Source organism: Tupaia chinensis, unplaced genomic scaffold (assembly GCF_000334495.1).
Source record: "Tupaia chinensis unplaced genomic scaffold, TupChi_1.0 Scaffold000410_1, whole genome shotgun sequence".
In the NCBI taxonomy this organism is placed as follows: Eukaryota; Metazoa; Chordata; class Mammalia; order Scandentia; family Tupaiidae; genus Tupaia; species Tupaia belangeri.
The window spans coordinates 2,962,425-2,986,551 of NW_006159915.1; the positions used below are offsets into that span (position 1 = coordinate 2,962,425).

General features: G+C 40.1%; 1 protein-coding gene and 2 pseudogenes across 1 annotated transcript in view; 1 reads left to right on the forward strand and 2 right to left on the reverse strand.

Annotated features, from left to right (window-relative positions):
* LOC102496732 (3-hydroxyisobutyrate dehydrogenase, mitochondrial pseudogene) overlaps positions 1-148 on the reverse strand; it is a 1,048-nt pseudogene extending 900 nt beyond the window's left edge.
* ABCB5 (ATP binding cassette subfamily B member 5) overlaps positions 1-24,127 on the forward strand; it is a 170,276-nt gene that overhangs the window by 134,776 nt on the left and 11,373 nt on the right. The window contains 5 exon segments of the mRNA XM_027774185.1: positions 1,669-1,769; positions 2,903-3,043; positions 14,184-14,340; positions 18,349-18,546; positions 20,052-20,258. Of these exon segments, the coding sequence (XP_027629986.1) occupies positions 1,669-1,769; positions 2,903-3,043; positions 14,184-14,340; positions 18,349-18,546; positions 20,052-20,258 (804 nt within the window).
* LOC102496292 (60S acidic ribosomal protein P1 pseudogene) lies at positions 17,546-17,873 on the reverse strand (annotated as a pseudogene).

The following is a 24,127-nucleotide window of genomic DNA, read 5'->3' on the forward strand; positions in this document are numbered from 1 at the left end:
ACACTACTGCAGGGCTGGCGGCTGCCGGCCACTGCCGGCGGCTCTAGTACCTGAGGCCAGAGGAGGCTCCTCGGAGCCCTAAGGAGGCTACCATGCTGCCCCCGCCCCGCCTCCCAGCGGTGACCTTCGACACCTCCGAGCTCACCCACTCACTGTGAGTGTGCAGCACTGGGCGGGCGGGCGAGCGCCTCATGGCTATACCTTCTTGACAGTTCTTTCCTACTACCTTCTCTCTTGTGATCTTCACACTTGCTAACAAATGATTTTTGAAAAAGGAAGAAAAGAAAGACTGTTTTCTAAGGTTCTATGATATTAGCCTTTTCTCCATTGTGAAAAATGACTAAAAGGTATTTTTGTTGAGTCTTCTTTTTCCTCTTAAATGCTTCAGCATTTTAATCCATTTTCTTACATACCACAGAATATGTAAATAGAGGTTCCTTTGAGTGTATTTTGAAATTACAACCTAGAATAATGCAATTCAACATCGAAATCAAGAGCAGAATCCAGGTGTCCTGATCACAGTCCAGAAATACCATTCTGTCCTACAACCAAAGTGGGACCCCAAGTAACACTTGGCTTTGCATCAAGGCCTGGTCTGTTCCATAATCCACTCTACCAGTCAGGAAACAAAAGGTGAAACAGGAAGTTTCTCTTTCAAGCCAACATGTGTTCTCCTGTCCAAAAAGTTATTCTAAGCCAAAACTCTCCTCTATTTTAGACCTCATATAATTATGCATTCTTTTTGAAAGCTATGTAAATATGGAAAAGCATTAATCATACTTGAGTGAATTTTTTTTTTTTGAGAGGTTTTTGCTATAGGGCGCGTGCGCTCGCCAGACAGACAGAGAGAGACAGAGAGACAGAAAGCAGGAAATCACCCCCCAGGGGGGATGGCCACGCCGCAACCCCTTCTCCTCCATTCTCCTCTCAGGATCTTGGGCACGCACGCACACGCGCCCGGCGTGAGTTTAAGCCACCGGGTCCGGGACCCGAACCACGGTTGACTACGTGGGAGTCCAGCGACATAGCCATTACACTAACTGCTGGTCCCAAGTGAAATATATTTTTAAGTTCACACACATCAAAATGAGAAATAGCTTTATCTTATAAAGTGTGTTATAGATTCACCACGTATTATTTCACTGGAATGTTCCTGAGTCTGGGTTATTTGCTATTTGCATTTTTGTGCTAGAATGAAATAATTATTTATTTGATTCTCTCTGCTTTTATTTGAATTGTTTCATAATTGATAGGAAGCTGCTTTGTATATGTACTTAATGCTCATTAATATTTGATTCCCTGGCCTGTAGAAACCATTCAAGTATGAAATTCAATAAAGACTTGAAGAGGGCTCAACTTAGATTAGTGGACTAAATATTTTATTTCTTTTTTTTTCCAGTTAAAGATTTTTATCATACATATTATCATCAACAGACAATCCTCCATTTCTGGACTAAATATTTTCAAAACAAACTTTCCTTAAGCCTATTATTCTGAAGTGCCATTTTCTTATCTTGTTGCTAGGGGAAAAATAAGCTAAGAATACTTGTCAGGAAAAGTATTGACTTGTTCATAATGTGTCCCCAACGTAAGTGTCTAAAATATACAACCATAAAAGTTGAACTACTTCTAATTTTTTGTTTATATTTCATTGTCCTATTTTATAAGATAACAACTGAAGCTGTGGAGAATATCCGTACTATAGTGTCATTAACAAGAGAAAAAGCCTTTGAGCAAATGTATGAAGAGACGCTTCAGACTCAACACAGGTGACTATGGATTCATACTGACTCCATGAAATGTATTTTGTCCTACAAAGACAGTCCTCCTAAAAGACTCCAGCGATTTGCTTGACAATTCATTTGTTCTGGAATCTTTCTTATATTGATTTTATAATTATGAAATCATAATTTCTTATATGACTTCACCAGCTTCACCAAGAGGAACCTAGAAGAAGAATCCAGGGCTATTAGAATTAGAATAAATATTTCAGGTCCCCTATCGTTACCATTGACTATCCATTGCTAACTCTGCACACTTCTCTTATTTTCTGAAAGAAAATTACTAAATAGCATTTAAGAAAGAAAACAAGATTTCTCAGCTCTTTACATTAAATTTGTAAATTAAATAATAGTTTACATTTTTAAGTGAAAATATTCACAATAAATGTTTCATTCTTTTTCATTTTAGACTGGTACTTATTTTTTAAAAGAATTATTTACTTAATTTTATTTATTATTATTTTTTAAATTTGCTATAGATTACATGCACTCATCAGATAGAGAGAAAGACAGATGCAGAGAAAAAAAGTGAGAAGGCAAGCTGCCAGGTCCAGGACTAAAATTGCTGTTAGCCATGTGGGAATCCAGTGCCTTAACCACTGTGTCACCTGCTGGTCCCTAGACCAGTCCTTCTATCACATTGATTTAGTAACACTTTTTATATAACTTTATCAGAGAAGTAGCTTTGTTTTCTTTTGCACTCATACTTGCTGTTGATACAACCCAAATAATTTCCACTATTTAGTCTATTTACAAAAGATTATGATAATTAGAGACTAATTCTAAATACTTCTAAGCCAACCACTTGAACTCTTATATTAGCTATCCATTCATAGTCTTTGTCCATTCATTGGAAAATATATAGGAAATTTTCTTACACTGAACTGTAGAGTAAATAGTTATAGAGAAATATCTACTTTCTTATAATAATTTTCAATATATTTTCTCTATAATCCTCAATAGTAAAAAAAAAAAAAAAAAAAAAGTTTTCTCTTTAATCCTTAGAAGAATGGATGGCTACTAAATCATAACATTTCAAAGTTCTCTATATTCGTTACATTTATTAAATTGACCTTGCTGTAATTTATGCCCCACTGTTTGGTAAATTTTGTGCATTTCAGAAATGCCTTGAAGAAAGCACAGATCATTGGAAGCTGTTATGCATTCAGCCATGCCTTTGTATATTTTGCCTACGCAGCAGGATTTCGATTTGGAATCTATTTAATTCAAGCTGGACGAATGACCCCAGAGGGCATGTTTGTGTAAGTTACATAAATATCACCCTGTTGAGTGGTCACATACTTACCAACGAAAAAGATGTCTAGTATATAGCACAGTATCATTTAAATCACATGGGTGAGAAAGGCATGCTTGCAAAATTTAAAAATATCTATTTATTTTGTTTGTACTTTTTTTAAAGAATTGTTTATTTATTTAATTCCATTTGTTATTATTATCTTTTTTAAGAGAGAGAGAAAGGGAAAGCAAGAAAGCAAGCTGCCAGGTCCAGGACTTGAACCGCAGTTGGCCATGTGTGACTCCAGTGCCTTTATCCACCACACCACCTGTGGGCCCTTGTATTTTATTTTTAATTGACAAACAATAATTGTAAATATATATTTATGGAGTACAATATGATATTTGATATGTATTTACATTGTGAAATGATTAAATCAGGCTAATTCTTTTGTTATGTAATATCTATAAGAAGTACAGTATAGCTGATAAAATACTGATATAATACAAGTAACCCTGAGTTAAACTCCCAAATAAATTGCTCCCTGCTTCAGTTTATTGGAGTATGAGAATATAGGGAGAAGTATGCCTTCTTGTCATCATTCCTCAGAGAGTTCATGAGACTTTATGGAAGTCATGGTGTAGAAATGGCTTTTTTTTACGTATGAATGCAAATCCCGGAGGTTGAGTTTTCTGCTCAGCAAGTACTCCAGAAAAAAAAAATGTAAATGAATGTTCCCTTCAAACAAATCACATTTGGAATTGATCAAGTGAACAATGCTGCTTGTTCCCAAAGCATTAGTTCTATTTTGAAATTCTGTTCACATAATTAGAAATTTCTTTACTTATAAGAACACCTAGTTCAACTGCTAGAGTTTGAAAAATTAATTTTGAGTGTTAATTCTGAGCTGCCTAAGTCTAAAATGTCAGCAGTGTTGCTAATCCCCATCATAAATGTTTTTAAAACATTTAGAGCTAGGGAAATCCATATAATATTTGATTCAGAAAAATAAAGTTTTGTGGGGTTTTTTAAGAGGGAGATTTTTGCTATAGTGTGCATGTGCTCACTGGAGGGACAGAGAGAGACAAAGAAACAGAAAATGAGAAATCACAACCACCCCCCCAAGGGTGATGTCAACACCACGGTCCCTTTCTCCTCCATTCTCCTCTCAGGATTTTTGGCACACTCACACACATCCGGTATGAGTATGAAGCCTCCGGGTCTGGGACTTGAACCATGCTCGACTATGTGGGAGTCCAACGACACCATTATGCCATCTGCTGGTCCCAGTTTTTTTTTTTTTTAAACAAGTCTACTAAAACATGCACAACCAAAAAAGTATCAGCCTCATCTATACATTGATTTGAGAGATCATGCCTGCTCCTAAGAGGCTCCACTTAGCAAAACGCGCTGGAATTCTGTGTGTTTTGCGAAGTGGTACCGAGGCTTGGGACATTCCTTTGACTTCCCTCACTGGTGGCACATATTTGTACTTCAAGGACATGTCCAGTTGAAGAAATGGCCAAAAGTCATTGAAAGCCCAATAATTTCAAATAACTTGGAATAATTTTTAGAATCTATTCAATTGAAAAAAAAATTATTTTTTTCAAGAGAGAGAATGTGTGTACTTACTAGAGAGACAAAGCACCCTCCAGTGGGTCATGGTCACACCACAATCCTTTATTCTTCATTTCTCCATCCTGTCAGGATTTGATAGATGCATCTATCCAGCATTTTTTTTTTCCTTTTTCTTAAGAGAGATTTCTGCCATAGGGCACATGCGTTCACTGGAGAGACAGAAAACAAGAAATCACCCCCCCCCCGGGGGGGATGGTCATGCCACAGTCCCTTCTCCTTCATTTTCCTCCTGTGATCTCGAGCACACACGCACACGTGCCCAAAGTGAATTTGAAGACACCGGGCCTGGGACTAGAACCGTTGTCTACTACATGAGAGTCCAGCGATATAACCATTACATCATTGCTGGTCCCCACCCTCCAGCATGTTTTTTTTAAATTACTTGGGCTGGGATTTTGAACCATGCTTGACCATGTGGGATCTGGCTATCTTAATCGTTGTACTGTGGGCAAACCCTGCATGTATTTATTTATTATTAACTAAGATCCCAGGGAATTTTCTTACTAGGCACTCATAAGAAAGCATTCCCACAGTTCACCAACCCAGTATTCCTGAATCTTACATGACTTTAAGTCCACTTAGCAGTTACCTCAAAGCAGATATCCTTGTAAAGTGGGACATCTGTATTTACAATTTCAGCAGAAGCCACAGGCTCCGTTCCTCCCTCCCTTCTCTTATTCTCTTCACAGTGTGCAGTATTGTCTGTGTGAACCTACAAGCCACAGTTACAACATTTAGCCTTGGGCTTTATTCCGATTACCAAGAAAAGAAATCTGGAATCATATAAATTAATTTATTCAGCTCACTGGCCCTGTTAAATTGGCCAGTTTCCCTTGCTTCTAATGTAATCTAGGCACTCCTAAGCTTAGAAATTGGTTATATTCCAGAAGTTTGCTTGCAAGATAATTGCCTGAAATTCAAAGCATGTTGCGTTTCTCTAAACTCATGTTGCTCTAAACTTTCTGCAGGCCTCTGACATCCCAAAGTCCCCATTTCTTCAGAATAACTGATCTTGGCTATTATTAGAAAACAAACCAATTAACACTTCCATGCTTGGGACCAGCAGGTGGTGCAGTAGTTAAGGCAGTGGGCACTCCCAAATGGCCAACCACAATTCGAGTCCCAGACCCAGAGGCTGGCTTTCTCTCTCTCTCTCTCTCTCTCTCTCTCTCTCTGGTCAAATTAAAATAAATGAATGAATAAATAAAATTAAATAATTCTTAAAATTAAAAAAATATATATTTAAACACTCCAAACTAATGTGGGATGTGATGCCTAGTGACTATAAACTCTCATGGAAGAACTTTTCTCTCTTCTCTTATCAATTTCTCTGTCACTACTTTCTTTGCTTTATAATCACCTACATTAAGAAAAAGAAAGAAACTCTTCCATGACCGTAAGTCCCTTCTATCTTCTTGTAGTATGTCTGCTCACATTATCAGCAGAACAAATTCCAGAAGGTTAGCTGTTCTTGTTCTCTACACTTTTTCATCTCCAGTCTCTCTGAAACCCACCTTGGTCAAGCCTTAATGTTCATCAGGCCACTAGAAAGACTCATCAAAGTCACCACTGACTTTCATCTCACCCACCCAGACTCAGTCACCCAATTCTCTGGTCTCTAAGCTCCTCTAATTTGGCCTCTCTGTAGCAGGTGACACCTATTTCCTAAAGCCTTTTCTTCTCTAGGCCTCTCTAGGCTTTTCTCCTTGGTCATTGGTCCTTTTCCTCTATTTCCTTTACTGGCTCCTTTGTCTATTAGAGAGCTTTAGAGCTCTCCAATCTTTCATATGCACACCCTCTTCAGTGATTTCACCTGCATGCTCTCGTTGGTGATTTCATTCTATCTGATGGCTTTAAATACCACCTGTGTCCTGATCTGTGTATTTCCAACCTTGAACACTGGGCTATTATTCAACTACCTACTGGATATCTCCACTTGGATATCTCATGATATCTTAATGTGACCAAAACAGAACTCAAGATTTTTCTCCCCAAAAGTTCTCCTCCCCATCTTAGTCAATAGCACCCACCACCAGCCATCAGTGACTCAGCCCAGAAATCCAGTCGTCATCTGTTGCTTCTCTTGCCCTCACCCACCACTTGGTCCTGACTGCTCTAATTCCAAAATACTTCCCACCCTCTCCACCCATGTTACCCTCACCCAGTTTTCTGCCTCTCCTGAATGGACCTCTGCAACAACCTCACTGATGTCCCTGTGCCCGCCCTTGCTGCCCTAAAATCTACACAGCAACCAGGATGATCTTCTAAAGCACATGCTTGTGCCAACCCACAGCAAGGTGGTTAAAGGGGCTGGATCCCCACATGGCCAACTGGGTGGTTCAAGTTCTGGACTATTAGCTTGAGGTACATGCTAGCTGCATGTGTGTGTGTCCAAAATCCTGAAAGTAGAGAGAACTGGAAGAGGAGAGATTGTGTCGTAACCACTCCACATGTAGGATGTTTTCTCATTTACCTCCTCCCTCCCCCCACCTCTCTCCAGTGAATATATGCACTCTCCAGCAATTTTTTTTTATTTATTTAAAAATAAAGCATATACTTAGTTGCATCAGCTTGTTGAAATATTGTAATAACTTCCCATTGAAATTCAGGACAGGGACCAGCAGTTGGCATGATGGCTATGTCACTGAACTCCCATGTAGTACACTGTGTTTTGAGTCCCAGACCCGGTGGCTTGAACTCACGCCGGGCATGTGTGCCTGCATGCCCAAGATCCCAAGTGGAGAAGGGATTGCAACATGGCCATCCTCCCAGGGGGTCATCTCTCATTTTCTGTCTCTGTCTCTCTCTGTCTTTTTGGAAAGTGCACATGCCCTATAGCAAAAAAACTCTCAAAAAAAAAAAAAAGAAAGAAAGAAGGAAAGGAAAGGAAAGGAAAAGGAAAAGGAAAAGAAATTCTGGGCAAATTCCTTACCATGACCTGAAATCCCTTCAGGGTGGGGCCTCTGCCTTCCTTTCCAGCTTCATTCCCCACTCTCCTTTGTGAACTTCATGTCAACCACACTTGCTGTTTCTGTCCCTAGTAATCCCCACCTCAGTGCCTTTGCACTTGTTCTTCACTCTGCCTGGAATGATCATTTCCCAGGTCTTTGCCTGACTGCCTCCTTTTTACCACCAGACTTCCATTCCTAAATCTGCTCCTAAGAGGGGCACTCGCTCAAGGCCCAAAGTAATCTCCCTCCTCTCCTCTCCTCTTCACTCTCTTTCCCATTACCATCTTTTATTTTGTTTATGAAACTTACCACTATATGAAATTGTTTCTTTTGTCTCTGTGTTTATTGAGACTGATGGCAGGCTTTATCTTGTTCACTGATGTTTCCCAAGGCCAAACACAAAAGGCTGCTACATAGCAGGCACACATTACTTAATGAATGAATGACTGAGTAGAAAACAAAAGGGTGTGGGCTGACTCCATGGCTTGGTGGTTAAGGAAGCTGGATTCCATACAGCCCACCCCATAATTGGAGTCCCTGATCTGGTGGCTTGAGAAAAGCACTGGGCTTGTGTCTGTGTGTGCATGCCCAAAATTGTGACAGGATAGAGAAACTGAGGAGAAGAGATTGCAATGTGACCATGCCTCATTGGGGGTTGTTTTTTCCCTCTTTCTCTCTCTCTCTCTCCATCTCTCTCTTTCTCTCTCTTTGTCAAGAGTACACCCTTGCTGACAAAACTTAAAAATAAATAAGTAAACAAATAAAGGGGGAAATTTAACATGGTCCACAATTAGGAAACCCAGTCATTCCTGGAAATGTGCCTCTAGAATCAACTTCATAGTACTCCTTCATAGTACTTTCATGGATTCTTCTTGCTCTCTTTCCTTCCACATCCATATATCCAATTGCTTTGACAAGAAAACTCACCCTAAGTCAAGAACAACCATTTATATAAAAATATCATGTATATAATTAGGAATCTACATGTACATACTGAGATTTCTTTAGGTTAAAACTAAACAAAGAACTTTCTTAAAGAATTATACAACCTCAAAATTATGCCTTTTTTTTTTTTAATTTTTAAAATTTCACCAGAGGGTACATCCACTGGGAGGCCTGGGTTCAGTTTCCAGTTCAACCTAAATAGGTCAGGTATAGTAGCTTGCACTTATGATCCTACATGGTCAGGAGACTACTGCTGGGGTATCAAGATGAGACCCTTTCTTTTATTTTTAGAGAATTATTTTATGTAACTTTATTTATTTTTCTTTTTAAAAATTTGACCAGAGAGAGAGAGAGGAAAAGTGAGAAAGTAGGCTGCCAAGTCTGGGGCCTGAATCGTGGTCAGCCATGTGGGAGTCCAGTGCCCCAACCACCATGCTACCTGCTGGCCCCAGCTGTTTGCTAGCTTATTTTCCCTTTCTCTCTCCATCTCTCTCTGGCCAAATATAAATATTAAAACAACAAATAAAATAAATAATTTTTTAAATATCTTTTTTCTCCATTTCTCAGTAAAAAAAATATATATAGAGCCAGTAGTAGGTGGCATGGAAGTTAAGGCACTGGATCCCACATGGCCAACTTTGTGGTTAGAGTTCTGGACCTAACAGCTTGAAAAACATGCCAGGCACATGAACATGTGTGCCCAAAGTCCTAGAAGAGAATGGAGGAGAAGGGATTGTGGCATGGCCACCCCCTTGAGGAGGGGAGTGAGTTCTTAATTTCCCTCTTTCTCTGTCTCTGGCAAGTCCACATGCTCTATGGCAAAAATATAAAAAATAAATAAACAAATAAAACCCCAATGAGTTCTTGATAGGAAATCACATTCGATTTTCAATATTAAATGATCAAAATAGCAACATAGATAGGTTTCCAATGAACAGTTGATTGATACATTGAAATAATGAAGATGGAAAGAAACAAACTAGGCCTCTAACATCATCTTTGCTGTAGGCAACTGAGCAGCCATCTGACAATTAAGTGCCATGGTGACAATTAGGAAAGCAATCTTAGCCAAAACAAAGAAAACAGGAATGTCTTCTTTTCCCATTCACTGCCTTGGCAGCCACCCAGTTTCTGCCTGCCTCCTCCCCAGGGAAGGAAGACAAGATAAGGATACTAGATTAACCACTAAAGGGATCTGAAAGAGAGAAGTTGAGGGTGAGTTGTTATCTAAGGCCCCAAAGATTCTAAAATGGGGAACAAGTGGTAACAAACCCCGAAACATTGGGAGAAACTATTCCTGCCAGCTTTCTACTGCAGAGTACAGTCTACAGAAACCACAGAAAAGAAGGAGGCTCATATTCCAACCTTACAGCTGTGTAGCTGTGCAACCTTGGAAAGTTTGCATAATTTGCTGAAGCCTTCTCATTTCTTAGGTGATAAATAGTTCCTTCTCTGGCCCAGCCTAGTAGCAAACTAAACTACCTTACTGGAAGCCACATGGCTGACTACAGGTTCAAGTCCCTGAGTGAGCTTGAAAACACACCAGGTGTGTGTGTGTGTGTGTGTGTGTGTGTGTGTGTGTGCACCCAAGATCCTGGCAAACTAGAGCGCCAGAGAAAGAAAGGGGATCATGACATGAGACCACCACCCCCCAAAAAGGGTGCTTCTCTCTCTCTCTCTCATATTCTCATTTTCTCCTGAACAAACACTATCATGGATAAAATTAACTTCTTAAAAAGGGCAGGGTTGCCAGCAGGTGGTATGGAGATTAAGCTAGTAGATCCCACACGACTGACTGAGCAGTTCAAGTCCTGGACCTGGAAGCTTGAAAAATCACACCAGGCACATGTGCATATGTGCCCAAGATCTACCAAGGAAAATGGAGGAGAAGAGATTGTAGCATGGCCATACTCCCTAGGGGATAATTTTTCACTTTCTCTCTCTCTTTCTCTCTCTCTAGCAAGCACACATACCCTTTTGCAAAAACTTAAGGGGGAAAAAAAAGGCAGGGATGGGCCAGCAGGTGGTTTGGTAGTTAAAGAGCTAGATCCCACATGGCCAACTCTGTGGCTCAAGTCCCAGACCTAGCGGCCTGAGAAGTATGCTGGGCATGTGTGCATGCATGCCCAAAATCCTGAGAGGAGAATGGAAGAGAAGGGATTGCAGTGTGGCGATCCTCCCTGGGGATGATTTCTCACTTTCCCTCTCTTTCTGTCTCTCTCCAGTGAGTGTATGCACCCTATGGCAAAAAAAAAAAGAAAAATCTAGAAAAGGGAGAGGTGCAGAGATTCCTACTCTACTTTTCTCCTAGGTGGTCAAATGGTACAATGTGTATGAAAACATTCTGTAAGAGCCAAAGTACCAAATAAATGTAAGTTGTCTATTTTTATCTCTCCCATCTTTGGAGGAAGTTACTTTGGGTGAGAGGAAGAGGACCTCTGGGTTGTACATGGATGATGGGGGGAATTATGAGCATGGGAATGATTTTAATTACTTCCTCTGAGAGGAAGGATATCCTGCTTTCCAGTCAAGGGAGAAACTTACTGAGTGGGGACTTTGAGAGTTGTAATTTGACCTGCTGTGCTAATTTATTTCTAGAGAAGTGTGAGAGCTTATTTTCTAACAGAAAATGTGCTATTACTTTCACTTAAGTGAGAAGAAAAATAATTCACATTCACTGAGCACTTACTATGTTGCAGGCACTGTACTAAGCCCTGTACATTATTTATGTCGATAATTCTCACAACCCTACAAGATATAGATATGTTTGTTTTTTCCCATTTGCTAATAAAGAAATAGAAACACAGAGAAGTAAAGTAATATTCCCAAGGTCACAGGGCTTCAGAGCCACTATACTTCCTCTTAGGACAAGTCATCAAAGGTCTACAAACTAGATATGGGAGCAGAATTCAGAGGAGATAAGTAGATCTGAACTAATAACTTGCAAAGTACTCTTGTTTGGATCAATTGTGTTAAAATTCAGATTATTCAGTTCTATGCTTTTTCATGCATTGTTCCTAGCTACAGGATCTTCTTAAAATTCCAGTTTTATCTCAACAGTAATGATAGACAAGAGGATTTGCCCATTGCTCAGATGTGCTCGAAAGGCTCATTTAGTGCTCTTCCTTCTCTACTAAAACCTTGCTTCTTGCTCCATTCTCCATGCTTTAGGTCATTTACCTCCCATAGACAAGTTCTTTTTTTGTTTTAAAAAATGATTTTATTTAACTTTGATCAGAGAGGGATATATATATATGCATATATATGTATGTGTATGTATATATATATATATATATATATATATATATATATATGTAGAGAGAGAGAGAGAGAAAGAGAAAGAGAAAGTGAGAAGCAAGCTGCCAGCTCCAGGACTCAAACCACAGTCAGCCATGTGGGAATCCAGTATCTTTAACCACTGCCGGCCCCCAAGTTCTAAATCAAAGGCTCTTCTCCCCTTCTTGGTAATATTTCCATTTTAGGAGGGTCCTAACATGGAAAATCACCCCTGGAGATTTATATTTAATGCTTTAAAATTACTTTAATGGAATAATTTTAGGACCTGTAAATATTTTGGCATACCTCAAATCCCAAGAGCTGTTTTTCCAATTTTGAGTTCTGAGAAGCCTCTGCTTCTTTGAGGCTGGAATCCAGATCAGATCTCCTGACTCAAAATGCAGTTATCTTCCCACCTCATGTGCTGGGTCTTCTATCAGACTTAGGCTTAAGTTTTAACCAGTTTGATTTTTTTGGCATTAAAAACAAATTTTAAGGGTTAGCTTGCGGCCTGGTGGTTGGGGCAGCTGGATCCCACACAGCCAGCCACGCAGATGGAGTCCTGAACCCAGCAACTTAAAAATACATGCTGGATCCACATGCATGTATGCCCAAAATCCCAAAAGGAGGGGAAGATGGAGAAGGAATTGCGGCATGACCATTCCTTATGGGAGGTGCTTTCTTGCTCATTCTCTCTTTTTCTCTCTGGCAAGCTCACAGACCCTCTAGCAAATAAAAAAAATTAAATTAAATTAGAAAGCCTCTATGTTACCTAAACTCATTAACCATTTCTGATGTTTATAGCTGTTTATCAAGTATCGTGAATGGCACTTTGAGCTTTAAACAACTTCTGCAATTATTAGTACTGAAAATGCCTTGATATTACAGAACTAGTGACTACAGTACTTTTAACATCATACATCCCAGTAAACTGGTCGTTCTATATTTTATATTGTGTTTGATATTCGTAAAGCTGAAAAGGTTCAAGATCTGAGGTCTAGATCAATGAGATGACGTTGACATCCACCCTTTGGTAGGTCCCAGAGAGGGAAAAATTTACAAGGAGCCCAGACACATTTATCTTGCTGTGATCCAGCCAGGCAAACAAGCACCTGGGTTCTGTGATGTCCTTTTATTGCCTAATGTTTAAATATTGCCAGTGGAACTTGTCTAGTTTTAACTGAATTATATTTAGCTCTGTTACTGAGATGCATTGTTTTCATTCCAGTAAGGTATTTTCATATCTAAAATGAAATAGAAAATGAAAGGAAAATATTTCAATCATGGTCATGTGATAGGCTACAATTCTGTGAATAGTCTGTATGCCTCCAAACATTATTTGCTTACTTACCATTTTATAATTAACATATTTTGAAACTGAGATCATAATCTATTGCAAACCTAAAAGATCAAAGCTCTTCTTCCAGTCTTAGCTAAGGTGTATTTTAGTTAGATTGAGTTTTGGGGCTTTAAGAAAATACAATCCCCATGCTTTGCTTTCTAAATTGTGCAATACATCAGGCAGATAACCAATCACCTAGCTTCAGTTATCTGTTCTAACTACATTCTATGCAACAAAAAGAAAGGAAAGAAAAACAGTCATATCATATCTACTGTGTAAATTCAGATCTCATCATTCTATTGTCAATTGAATTCTCTGTCAAATCACCAAACCTTACATTAAGGTGGCTGAGAAGTTTTATATTCACTAGGTGGGGCCTTTGATCTATGTCTCTAATTGGAAGAGAAAATTTTTAAGATTACTCACACTCCGAAGGTTATTTTGGTGAACAGAATAAGCGATGGTTAACATGTAGTAGAAAATTTTACAAAAAGATACCAGTTCAATCTTCCATATTTGTCCACTTTGTATCAAATGTCAGGACCTGCCTATGAAAGACAGGTACTGCTTGTCCCCTCTTAATATACACCAAATATCTGCACTCTGTGGCAGGAACTGGAAGATTGGAAGGTATAACAGCAGGGAGGGCACCTGAAATACTAGAGACAGTATAGGAGGAGGTGGGTAGTAGAAGTGGAAAAGAGGGGACAGGGAAAAAGGCATTTAACGGAAACAGAAATGAAAAGTAAACTGTTGATGGTAATGTCTATGGTAAATGTGACTTGACTAATAAGCACTGTATTCATGCTGGGGAAACCATTTTGTACACTGTAAAGATGTAAAGTGATTAAGTAGGGGAAAAAAATTAAAAATAGAGTTAACCGTTGTTGGGCCTTCGGCATGAGTGTTTCTCTCTGTGCCAGAGGTTATATTCCTGGCCCACTTTTACCTTTACTTTTAGAGATCCACTATTTTAAAATTGAACTGAGATTCAAATGTTCTTATTTTGACAGAGTTTTTACTGCAATTGCTTATGGAGCCATGGCCGTTGGAGAAGCACTTGTTTTGGCACCTGAATATTCCAAAGCCAAATCTGGGGCTGCGCATCTGTTTGCTTTGTTGGAAAAGAAACCAACGATAGACAGCCACAGTCAAGAAGGGAAAAAACCAGTAAGCCCAGCTATGATTTTAAATCTTTGCTTATTACATTAAGGCATTATTGGTAACTTTGCAAAAACATAGCACTATAATAGCAAAGAGTCAAGGGTCAGCCAGTGGCACCGCAGTTGAGGTGGCTGGTTCTCACATGACCAGCTACATAGTTTGGGTTCCAGATCTGGCAGTTTGAGAAGCACACTGAGCACATGAGCCAAATGCCCAAAAAATGGAAGAAATGGAGGAGGACTGTGGGATGGCCATCTCCCCTGGGTGATGTTCCCTCACTTTCGAGAGATGACTTCAGTTTATTTGCCTGATGCTGTGAGTTTTTTATTAAAGAATTATTTATTTTATTGTACTTATTTATTTTTCAGTTTCACTATAGAGCACATGCACTAACCAGAGAGAAAGAGAGAAAACGTGAGGAGGCAAACTGCCAGGTCCAAGACTCAAACTGCAGTTGACCATGTGGGAGTCCAGCGCCATCATGCCACCTACTGGCCCACCATGAGATTTCTTTAAACAAAGGATTGATTCCTATGATTTTTCTTTAGACAGTCAAAGTTAAAACTTTTGTCTTAAATGAAGACAAGGTCTTAAATGAGATTTATATTAGGGTTTATGTATTTTTTCCTTCAATAATACATACAAAGTGAATAATGTCCTGCTGCTTCAGACACTGTTTTTCATGGGAAATATATGTATAAAACAATATATTTAGGAAAAGAGGAACTATGCTCACTAAATCTTGTCACATATGCAAATTTAGTCATAAACTCTGAAGACTGAACATAGTAAAAGGAAATAATAGAGCCCAGCCAAAGTGGCGCAGGCAGTAGGGTGCTAGAGCCACGTGGAAAGCTTGGGTTCAGGTCCCAAGTCAACTGCACATGCTGGACATGCCCAAATGCACCTGTGACCCTGGCCTGTTGGGAGGCTAGAAAGGTGAGAAGATCTCGTCAAGGTCTCCCTCACTCTCTCTTTCTCCTTCCCCCCATATCTTCTCTCAAGAAATAGATGAACTTTTTTAAAAAGAAAGTGAGATAATAGATTGTATAATTTGAAAATATGCCTCTCAGTAATTGTCTTATACTTTAAATACATATTTGATTTTAATACCTTCCTAGATATTTTTTAACATTTTTAAAGGATTATTTAGTTATTTAATTTCTTTTTCATTTTTATTTTGAAGACTTTTTTGCTATAGGGCATGTGTGTTCACCAGAGAGAAATAAAGAGAGACAGAGCTGGAAAGTGAGAAATCCAGGACTCGAACCATGTTCGGCCATGTGGGAGCCCAGTGACATAACTGCTATGACATTTGCTAGTCCCCTTATTATTACTTTTAATTTGACCAGAGAGAGACAGAAAGAGAGAAAAAGGGAAAGTTAGAAAGCAAGCTGCCAGGTCTAGGATTCAAACTGCAGTTGGCCATTTGGAGTCCAGTGCCTTAATTACTATGCCACCTGCCAGTGCAAACAAAGCAGACACTTCTAAATATCACTCTCTCTGCCTTTAAAAATTAAAATTGGGTCACATAAAATTGGCAAATACTGATAAGTATTGAATCTGGGTGATAGGCATCTGGAAATGCATCCATTACATTTTTCTCTCTACTTTTATATGTGTTTGAAATATTCTATAATAAATACAATTAGAAATTACTAGAATAAATTTTTTAATTTTTAAAAAAGAATTATTTTATTTCACCTTATTCATCATCGTCATTATTATTTTTTTAATTTGACCAGAGAGATACAGAGTGGGAGGGAAAGTAAGAAAGCAAGCCTCCAGGTCCGGGACTCACAGTTAGCCATGTGGAATTCTAGCACCTTGACCACCATGCAACCTGCCAGCCCAACAAGAATAATTTTTTTTAAGAATTATTTTATTTAACTTTATTTAAGAGAGGGAGGTAGGAAGAGAAAAAGAGAGAGAGAGAAGAGAGAAACTGAGAAAGCAAGCCTCCAGGTCCAGGACTCAAACTGTGGTTGGCCATGTGGGAGTCTAGCACCATTAACCACCATGCTACCCACTGCCCTCTCCCCACAAGAATAAATTTTAAGGGGCCAGGAGATGGTGTAGCAGTTACATAGCCAAACTCCCACATGGCTGACCGTTGTTCAAGTCCCAGGCCCAGTGGTTTCAAACTCACACCAGGCACATGTGCATGCATGCCCAAGATTCTGGGAGAAGAATAGAAGTGATTGTGGCATGGCCATCCCTTGGGGAAGGTGATTTCTCACTTTCTGTCTCTCTCTGTCTCTTTGGTGAGCACATGTGCCCTCTAGCAAAATATCCTCCAAAAACAATAAATAAATAAATAAATTTTAAAATGTTTAAGGTCTAAACTTTTTAAAAATTAATTTATTTAACTTTATTTATTATTATTTTCCAGTTTGATGGGAGGTGGGGGAGTGAGAAAGCAAGCCACCAGGTTGAGGACTTAAACCACAGTCAACCATATGAGAGTCCAGCGCCTTTAACCACCACACCGCCTGCTGGCCCCATAAACTTTTTTTGAGAGAGAGATTTTTCTTTTTCTTTTTACTATGGGGTGTGTGCACTCATCAGAGAGAGAGAGAAAGCAAGAAATTACCCCCTGGGGACATGGCCACACTGCAGTCCCTTCTCCTCCATTCTCTTCTCAGGATTTTGGGCATGCATGCACACGAGCCAGAATGAATTTCAAACTGCTGAATACAGAACTCGAACTGCAGTTCAGCCATGTGGGATTCCAGTGCCTTAACCACTATGCCACCTGCTTGCCCCAAGTCCATACCTTTTTTGAAGAACCAGAGTATGCACAGAAATAATTATACTTTTTGTTTTTCTATGTTATTCTGGGCTTAATAAAAACAACTTTTTTGCACGAATAATATACATATATGTTTAAGGGAGCAAAATGGGAAACATTAGATGAACTGAAAGTAAACTTAATATTGGCTATATTTACAACTTGGCATATATTCTTCCTTCCAGATATTTCTTTTTCTACAACTCCTTTTTTGTAAAAGAGAATTATTTCATTTTATTTATTACCAATTTTTTTTTTTTAATTTGCTACAGAGCACATGCCCTCACCAGAAAGAGAGAGCAAGCCGCCAGGTCCGAGACTCAAACCACAGCTGGCCATGTGGGATTCCAGCACCTTAACCACCATGTTACTTGCCGGCCCCCAAGTTCAGCTCTTTATTGAACATGTTACAAAAGAGAATTAGTCAAAAAGACCAAAGTGCATGTCTTCATCAGCTCCTTCAGATTTTTCTTTTTTTGCTTCTGCTTTCTTCTTTTTAGCTGGGGCAGCAGCAGCAGCAGGGGGGACTGGGCCTCCTGCAGGTGCTGCCCACCAGCCCCTACAGTGCAGATGAGGCTTCCAGTGTTGACACTGGCCAGGGCCTTCGCAAACAAGCCTGGCCAAAAAGGTTCTACATTTACACCAGCTGCTTTAATGAGAGCATTAATCTTATTCTCCATGAGGTCACCTCATCATAGTGCAGCATGAGGAGCAAATGACTGCAGGTGAGCCCAGAAACGGAGACCATGGTGAGGACAGGCATAGAGCCAGCTCTGCCAACACGGCACTAGTCACTGGATGAAGTGAGGGCCTTACCCCAACGCGGCCTTATCTTCCTTGGAAAGACCGAGCACCTTGGCATCAGCCGAGCAAAGGGACCCAAATAATAATTTTTAAAAGATGAAGTTATTCAGAACAAGTGGTCAAAGATGCAGCCTGCAGAGCAAATTTGTGTCTGTGCAGCGAAGCTGGAAGAGGCTAGTAAATTTTAGGGACTTGGTGAAGTCCAGCAGGGAATGTAACAAGAAACACAGATACAAAAACCTAAACAACAGTGATAGAAGACAGCCTACAGTCAGGTGCTCTACAGAGATGGACATAACCTTTAAAATTAAAATGATTGTACAAACACAACTGGTTTCCGAAAGGGCTTAGCGAACATGCTGCAATGTGTTTGAATCTTTCAAGTCACCCTGCCAAGCACTGCCGACTTCCTTCCACAGGACACATGTGAAGGGAGTTTAGAGTTCCGCGACGTCTCTTTCTTCTATCCATGTCGCCCTGATGTGTTCATACTTCAGGGCTTGTCCCTCAGTATTGAGAAAGGGAAGACAGTAGCTCTCGTTGGAAGCAGTGGCTGTGGGAAAAGCACCTCTGTTCACCTTCTGCAGAGATTTTATGACCCAGTGCAAGGACAAGTGGTAAGACTGAATTTATATGCGCCTAGTCTGGGGTTAGTGGGACTATTCTTTTTTGTTTGTTTTGCTAGAGATGCATGCGCTGGACAGAGAAGGAGGGAGAGGAGAAAGCACCTCATGGTCCATGGTCATGTCGGAACCCCTTCTCCTACATTTCTTCCTCCTTTCGGGCAACTCAGCCTCCCTGTGTGTCAGTTTTCTGGCCTTCTTTTGTTCTTTAAACACACCTGTGAGCCTTTTTGCTTGTCCTCTGCCTGGAAAGTTCTTACTCCAGCTTCCTTACCAGCTCCTTCTCATCATTTATGTCCTGGTTCAAATCTTCCTTCCTTAAGGCCTTCTTAGACAGCTCTGAGAAAAATAAACGCACACCCTTGCCTACGCCCTCCTCATTGCCTGAGGCGCTTTCCATCCTATTAACCTGACTTCACGGCACTTTCCTTATCTGAGTTTATTGAGTCGTTAGTTAGTGTGTAACTGCCTGTCTCTCTCTGCAAGATTATAAGCTACAGGAGGGCAAGAACTCTGTCTTATTTACCACTATTTCCCCAATACCTCAAGAGTCCCATCACGTAGTAGGCATGCTCATCAAAGATCAGTTGAGACGCAGCCTGGTGGTGCGGTGGTAGCAAACTGAACTGTAGTGTGGGAAGCCACATGACTGACCATGGGCTCAGATCCTCCTCTGGTTAGCCTGAAAACACGTCAAGAACAACTGCAAGTACCCAAGACCCTAATGAGCTGGAGTCCTACAGGAAGTGGATCACAGCATGCTGAGCCCCTGTAGACAGTGCTTTTCTTTCTCTCACTTTCCCATCCTAGTGCAAATTTATGTGCTCTCCATCATGAATTTTGAAAATGTATATACAATATATCATTTTATATATACATATATATGTGTATGTATGTGTATATATGTGTGTATATACATGTATGTGTGTATGTGTATATATGTATATATACTGTGTCCTCAGAAAAGTTATGAGACATTTTTGCATAGAAAAATATGTCATGACTTTCCAACAACCCAATATATGATAAGTATTGGTATATTATATGTGTATGTGTGTGTGTATGTATATATCAGCTGAATCCATATGAGCAAACAGCTATGTGCAAAATAGCGTACCTGTACATGTGAACTACTACATCAGTCTGTATACTCACTGGGCTTTAACAGAGGTGGGGTCCTGTTACTGCTGAGGGAGCAGTTGGTCATTTTCCTCTGACTTCAGGAAAGACCCGGAGGGTTTACTTCAGGCTCCAGACAGGTCTCAGGAATATGTGTCCATTCCTAGAAATGTTAAGTTCGGGAGAAGGCATTTTAATGAGTTACAGGCTGTTGCTTCTATACTACATAAGATTTATGAGCCTTCCTTGGGTAACATTATACTTAGAAATAGCTTAAATTCCTAACCTTCTTGTTATGATTTGTGTGTTTGAATATGATGAAGTGTAACACGATACGGCCATCAGATCGTAACATACCATTCTCCATTCTGTTTTGGCAGCTATTTGACGGTATAGATGCAAAAGACTTGAATGTACAATGGCTTCGTTCCCAAATAGCAATCGTCTCTCAAGAGCCTGTGCTCTTCAACTGTAGCATTGCTGAGAACATCGCCTATGGTGATAACAGCCGTGAGGTGTCATTAGACGAGATAAAAGAAGTAGCAAAGGCGGCAAATATCCATTCTTTTATTGAAAGTCTCCCTGAGGTAAGAAAACATCTGAAGTCTTGAATTACAAAGCTGGTAAGTAAGCCCGAAAGACTATTGGGCCTAACTGGTTGTTTTTATGTACTTCTTGGATCACATAACTTACGTAATGCCAGTATCTAACATAAAGTAAGATATGAAAAGCAAAGTTTGCAATGTTTGTGTGACTTTTTTCCCAACACCAAATGTAGGCATAGTCACTAGGTTAATATTCATATTTTTATTCCATATACAGTACGCTCCATATACAATCTCCCTTGCCTGCATCACCATCACCCTTCTCCGGAAGGAGCGTCTCGGTGTGCCCTCCAGTCTTGTCCCTGCCTAGTTCCTCCTCACAGCAGACAGGGCTCCTTTGAAAGCATAAAGCTAGACTGTATCCTTCCCCTGCCTAAAACTGCCTCCTGGCCTTCATTTGTACTTCAGACACAGTCCAGATGCCCCTGATGGCCGACTTGGCCCTTGTGACCTGGCCCCGAGGCCCCTCTAGCTCCAGCCCTGTGTGCTCACTGCTGCAGTCATGCTAGTCTCCTGTCTGTCTCGTGAACACACCAACTTGTTTCCTACCTCAGGATATTTACATTTCTTATTCTTCAGCCTGGCCTTCCTTTGCTCTGGCTTTCACATAGCCAGCTCCTTAAGATCCAAGCCCCTTCACATGTCACCTTTGCAGACCAGCAGGTGGCGTGGTGGTTAAGGCACTGGATTTCCATATGGGCAACCATGGTTTTAGTCCTGGCCCAGCAGCTTGAAAATCATGCCAGGTGCTTGTATGCTCCCAAATCCTAAGAGAATGGAGGAGAGGAGAGATTGCGGCATGGCTGTCCCCCACCCCCCACCCCCCGCCTCCTCCCCCCCAGGGAGTAATTTTTCACTTTCCCTCTCTCTGTCTTCCTCCGGCAAGTACACACTCTCTGGCCAAAACCTAAACACACACACACATAGAAAGTCACCTTTGAGGCCAGCAGGTGGCGTGGTGCTTAAGTGTACCGGACTCCCACATGGCCAACTGTCGTTCAAGTCGAGACCTTGTTGGCTTGCTTTCTCACTTTCCCTCTCCCTCTCTGTCTCTGTTTCTCTCTGATCAAATTGAAGTGATGATGATGATGATGATGAAAAGTAAATAATTCTTTAAAGAAAAAAAGTCACCTTTGTAGAGACTTTCTCTGGCCACCTTGTTTAAAATAGTCCCCAAGAATTATTACACAAGCACTTTTTTTGCGGGGGAGGAGGTTTTTGCTATAGGGCGCGTGCACTTGCCAAACAGACAGAGACAGACAGAGAGACAGAAAGCGAGAAACCACCCCGCAGAGGGGATGGCCACACCGCAATCCCTTCTCCTCCATTCTCCTCTTGGGATCTTAGGCACGCACGTACATGCGCCCAGCGTGAGTTTAAGCTACCAGGTCCGGGACTTGAACCGCAGTCGACTACACAGGAGTCCAGCAACATAGCCATTACACCAGCTGCTGGTCCTAGTATTCAGACAGAAATTATTTAAAAAATAAAAAAAAAAAAGGATGAATCCTGTCATTCAAGGCAACATGGATGAGTCTGGAGGACATTATGTTACATGAACTAAGCCAGGCACAGAAAGACAAATACCACATCTTCTCACTCACATGTGGAAACTAAGACAGTTGACTCATGGAAGTAGACAAATAGTGGATATGAGAGGCTGGGAAGTACACGGGGAGGGGGATGGGAGCGTTTGGTTAACAGACACAGGGCTGTAGCTACCTAGGAGATATAAATTCTAGAGTACAATAACACTGGGGGGAACTATAACAAAAATGTAGTACACATTTCAAAAAAGCTAGACTAAAGGATTTTTAATGCTTCTAACCCAAAGAAACAATAAATACTTGGGGTAATAGATAAGATAATTACCCCAATTAGATCACTATATACTGTATATATGTATCAAAATATCACACATTACCCCAAAATATCCATAATTATTACTTTTCAATTTAATATAATAACAATAAAAATAAACAATCGTCCCAACACTCCTATCCCAAATCATATTGTCTTCGGGGCACTTACCACGGTCCAAAATTACTCTTAGGGCTTATTTACTTATATTTAGTGTCTCCCCTCCTTTCTAGAGTATAAGATCCTTTCCTGCCATTTTTGTCACCTTGTTCTCTGTATTAGCTGTGAGAAGTGACAGAAAATCTCAGAGATGTTGATAATCTTGGCTAACTGGAAAGAAAGCTTTAGTATAGCAAGCATCGATATAAATTCAAAATCAGTGCACCAAGAGGGGCAATCGTAGATTGAAGTGCTTATGACTTTGTGTTTGTATCTACACACACACTCACCCAAATAAAATAACAACAGAGACATCTACTTTTAATAAGAAGGACATTTCTTTTTCAAACTTGCTATAGGCTATGTGTGTTTGCCAAACAGGGACAATGTGGGGGGTGAGGGGGAGTGAGAAAGCAACCCCTTCTTCCTTTTCCTCTTAGGATTTTGGGGTACTCACACACACGCACCTAGCATAAGCCACCAGGTCTGGGACTCAAACCACACAGTGGGTCATGTGGGATCTAGCAACCTTAAACACTATGCCACTGACTAGACAAGAAGTAAATTTTACACTTTAAGTTTTAAGCTGAATTCCTGACTCATTTTAATATTTAACAACCAGTATATGAAACAATTAATCCAGACCTGTATTTTTTGGTGGAGGCTAATAGTCACCAAACTCTTCAACTTTTATATGTACTACTAAATCTTCCCTCGTTATTCTCGCTCTGTACTAAATGGTGTCTACAGCTAGAAAAAAAAGCCATTAATACAATTTCCCTTATGCTGGTTCTGTAGAACTAAGTCATTGGGAGGATTAACCTTTTTAAAAAATAAATATTGTGAGCCGGTGAATGTCTTTTATTAGCAATTCCCTTGTTTAGCTAAGGTACTCTGACCATTGTTACTTTGTGTTAAGATTGCTAACCAAATAATCCTGTTTGTTTCAATTTACGGGTGGTAAAATGCTGTTCATTCTACATTTGTACCATTTTACATTCATACCACTGGACTTTCATCATTAAATTGTTTATCTTTCACTCTTCCCATTGCACTATTTCATTACCTTACTCAAAACTACATACTGCAAAGATTAATTAACATTTTACAAAGATTAATTAAGCTAACATTTGAGGACAGAGTGGTTTTCTTGAGAGGTTTTGTTTTTTGCTATCAGGCGCATGCCCTTATCAGAAAGACAGAAAGCAACACATCACCCCCAAGGGGAATAGCCATGCCACAGTCCCTTCTCCTTCACTCTCCTCTAGGGATTTTGGACACACATGCACATGCGCCTTCTGTGAGTTTTAAGTCACCTGATCGGGGATTTAAACCATGGTCGACTATATGAGTACAGCAACATAACCATTACACCAACCATCTGCTGGTCCCAGCATCTCATGTGTTTTTTTTTTTATTCGACTTTTTTATTATTATTATTATTATTATTATTATTATTATTATTATTATTAATTTGACCAAAGAAAGACAAAAGAGAGAGGAAAGTGAGAAAACAAGCTGCCAGGTCCAGAACTCAAAACACGGTCAGCATGTGGGAGTCCAGCACCCTTAACCACCACACCACCTGCCAGCTCCTTCTCAGTGTTTTGAAACTTAATTTAGTTTACCATCTTATCATTGTTGCCCCAAAACACATAGAAACAAAAGGAAAGTTGGTGCTGAAATAATATAATTTAAAAATTACAGAGTTCTTAGAAAAACTACATGTTACAATATGCCTTAGGTTAGTCCCTCTAGGTAGAGACTGACCTGCCTCTTTTGTCGAGTTTGTTAGGAAAAGGGAAGAAAGGAACCGTCCATTACCCAGGACT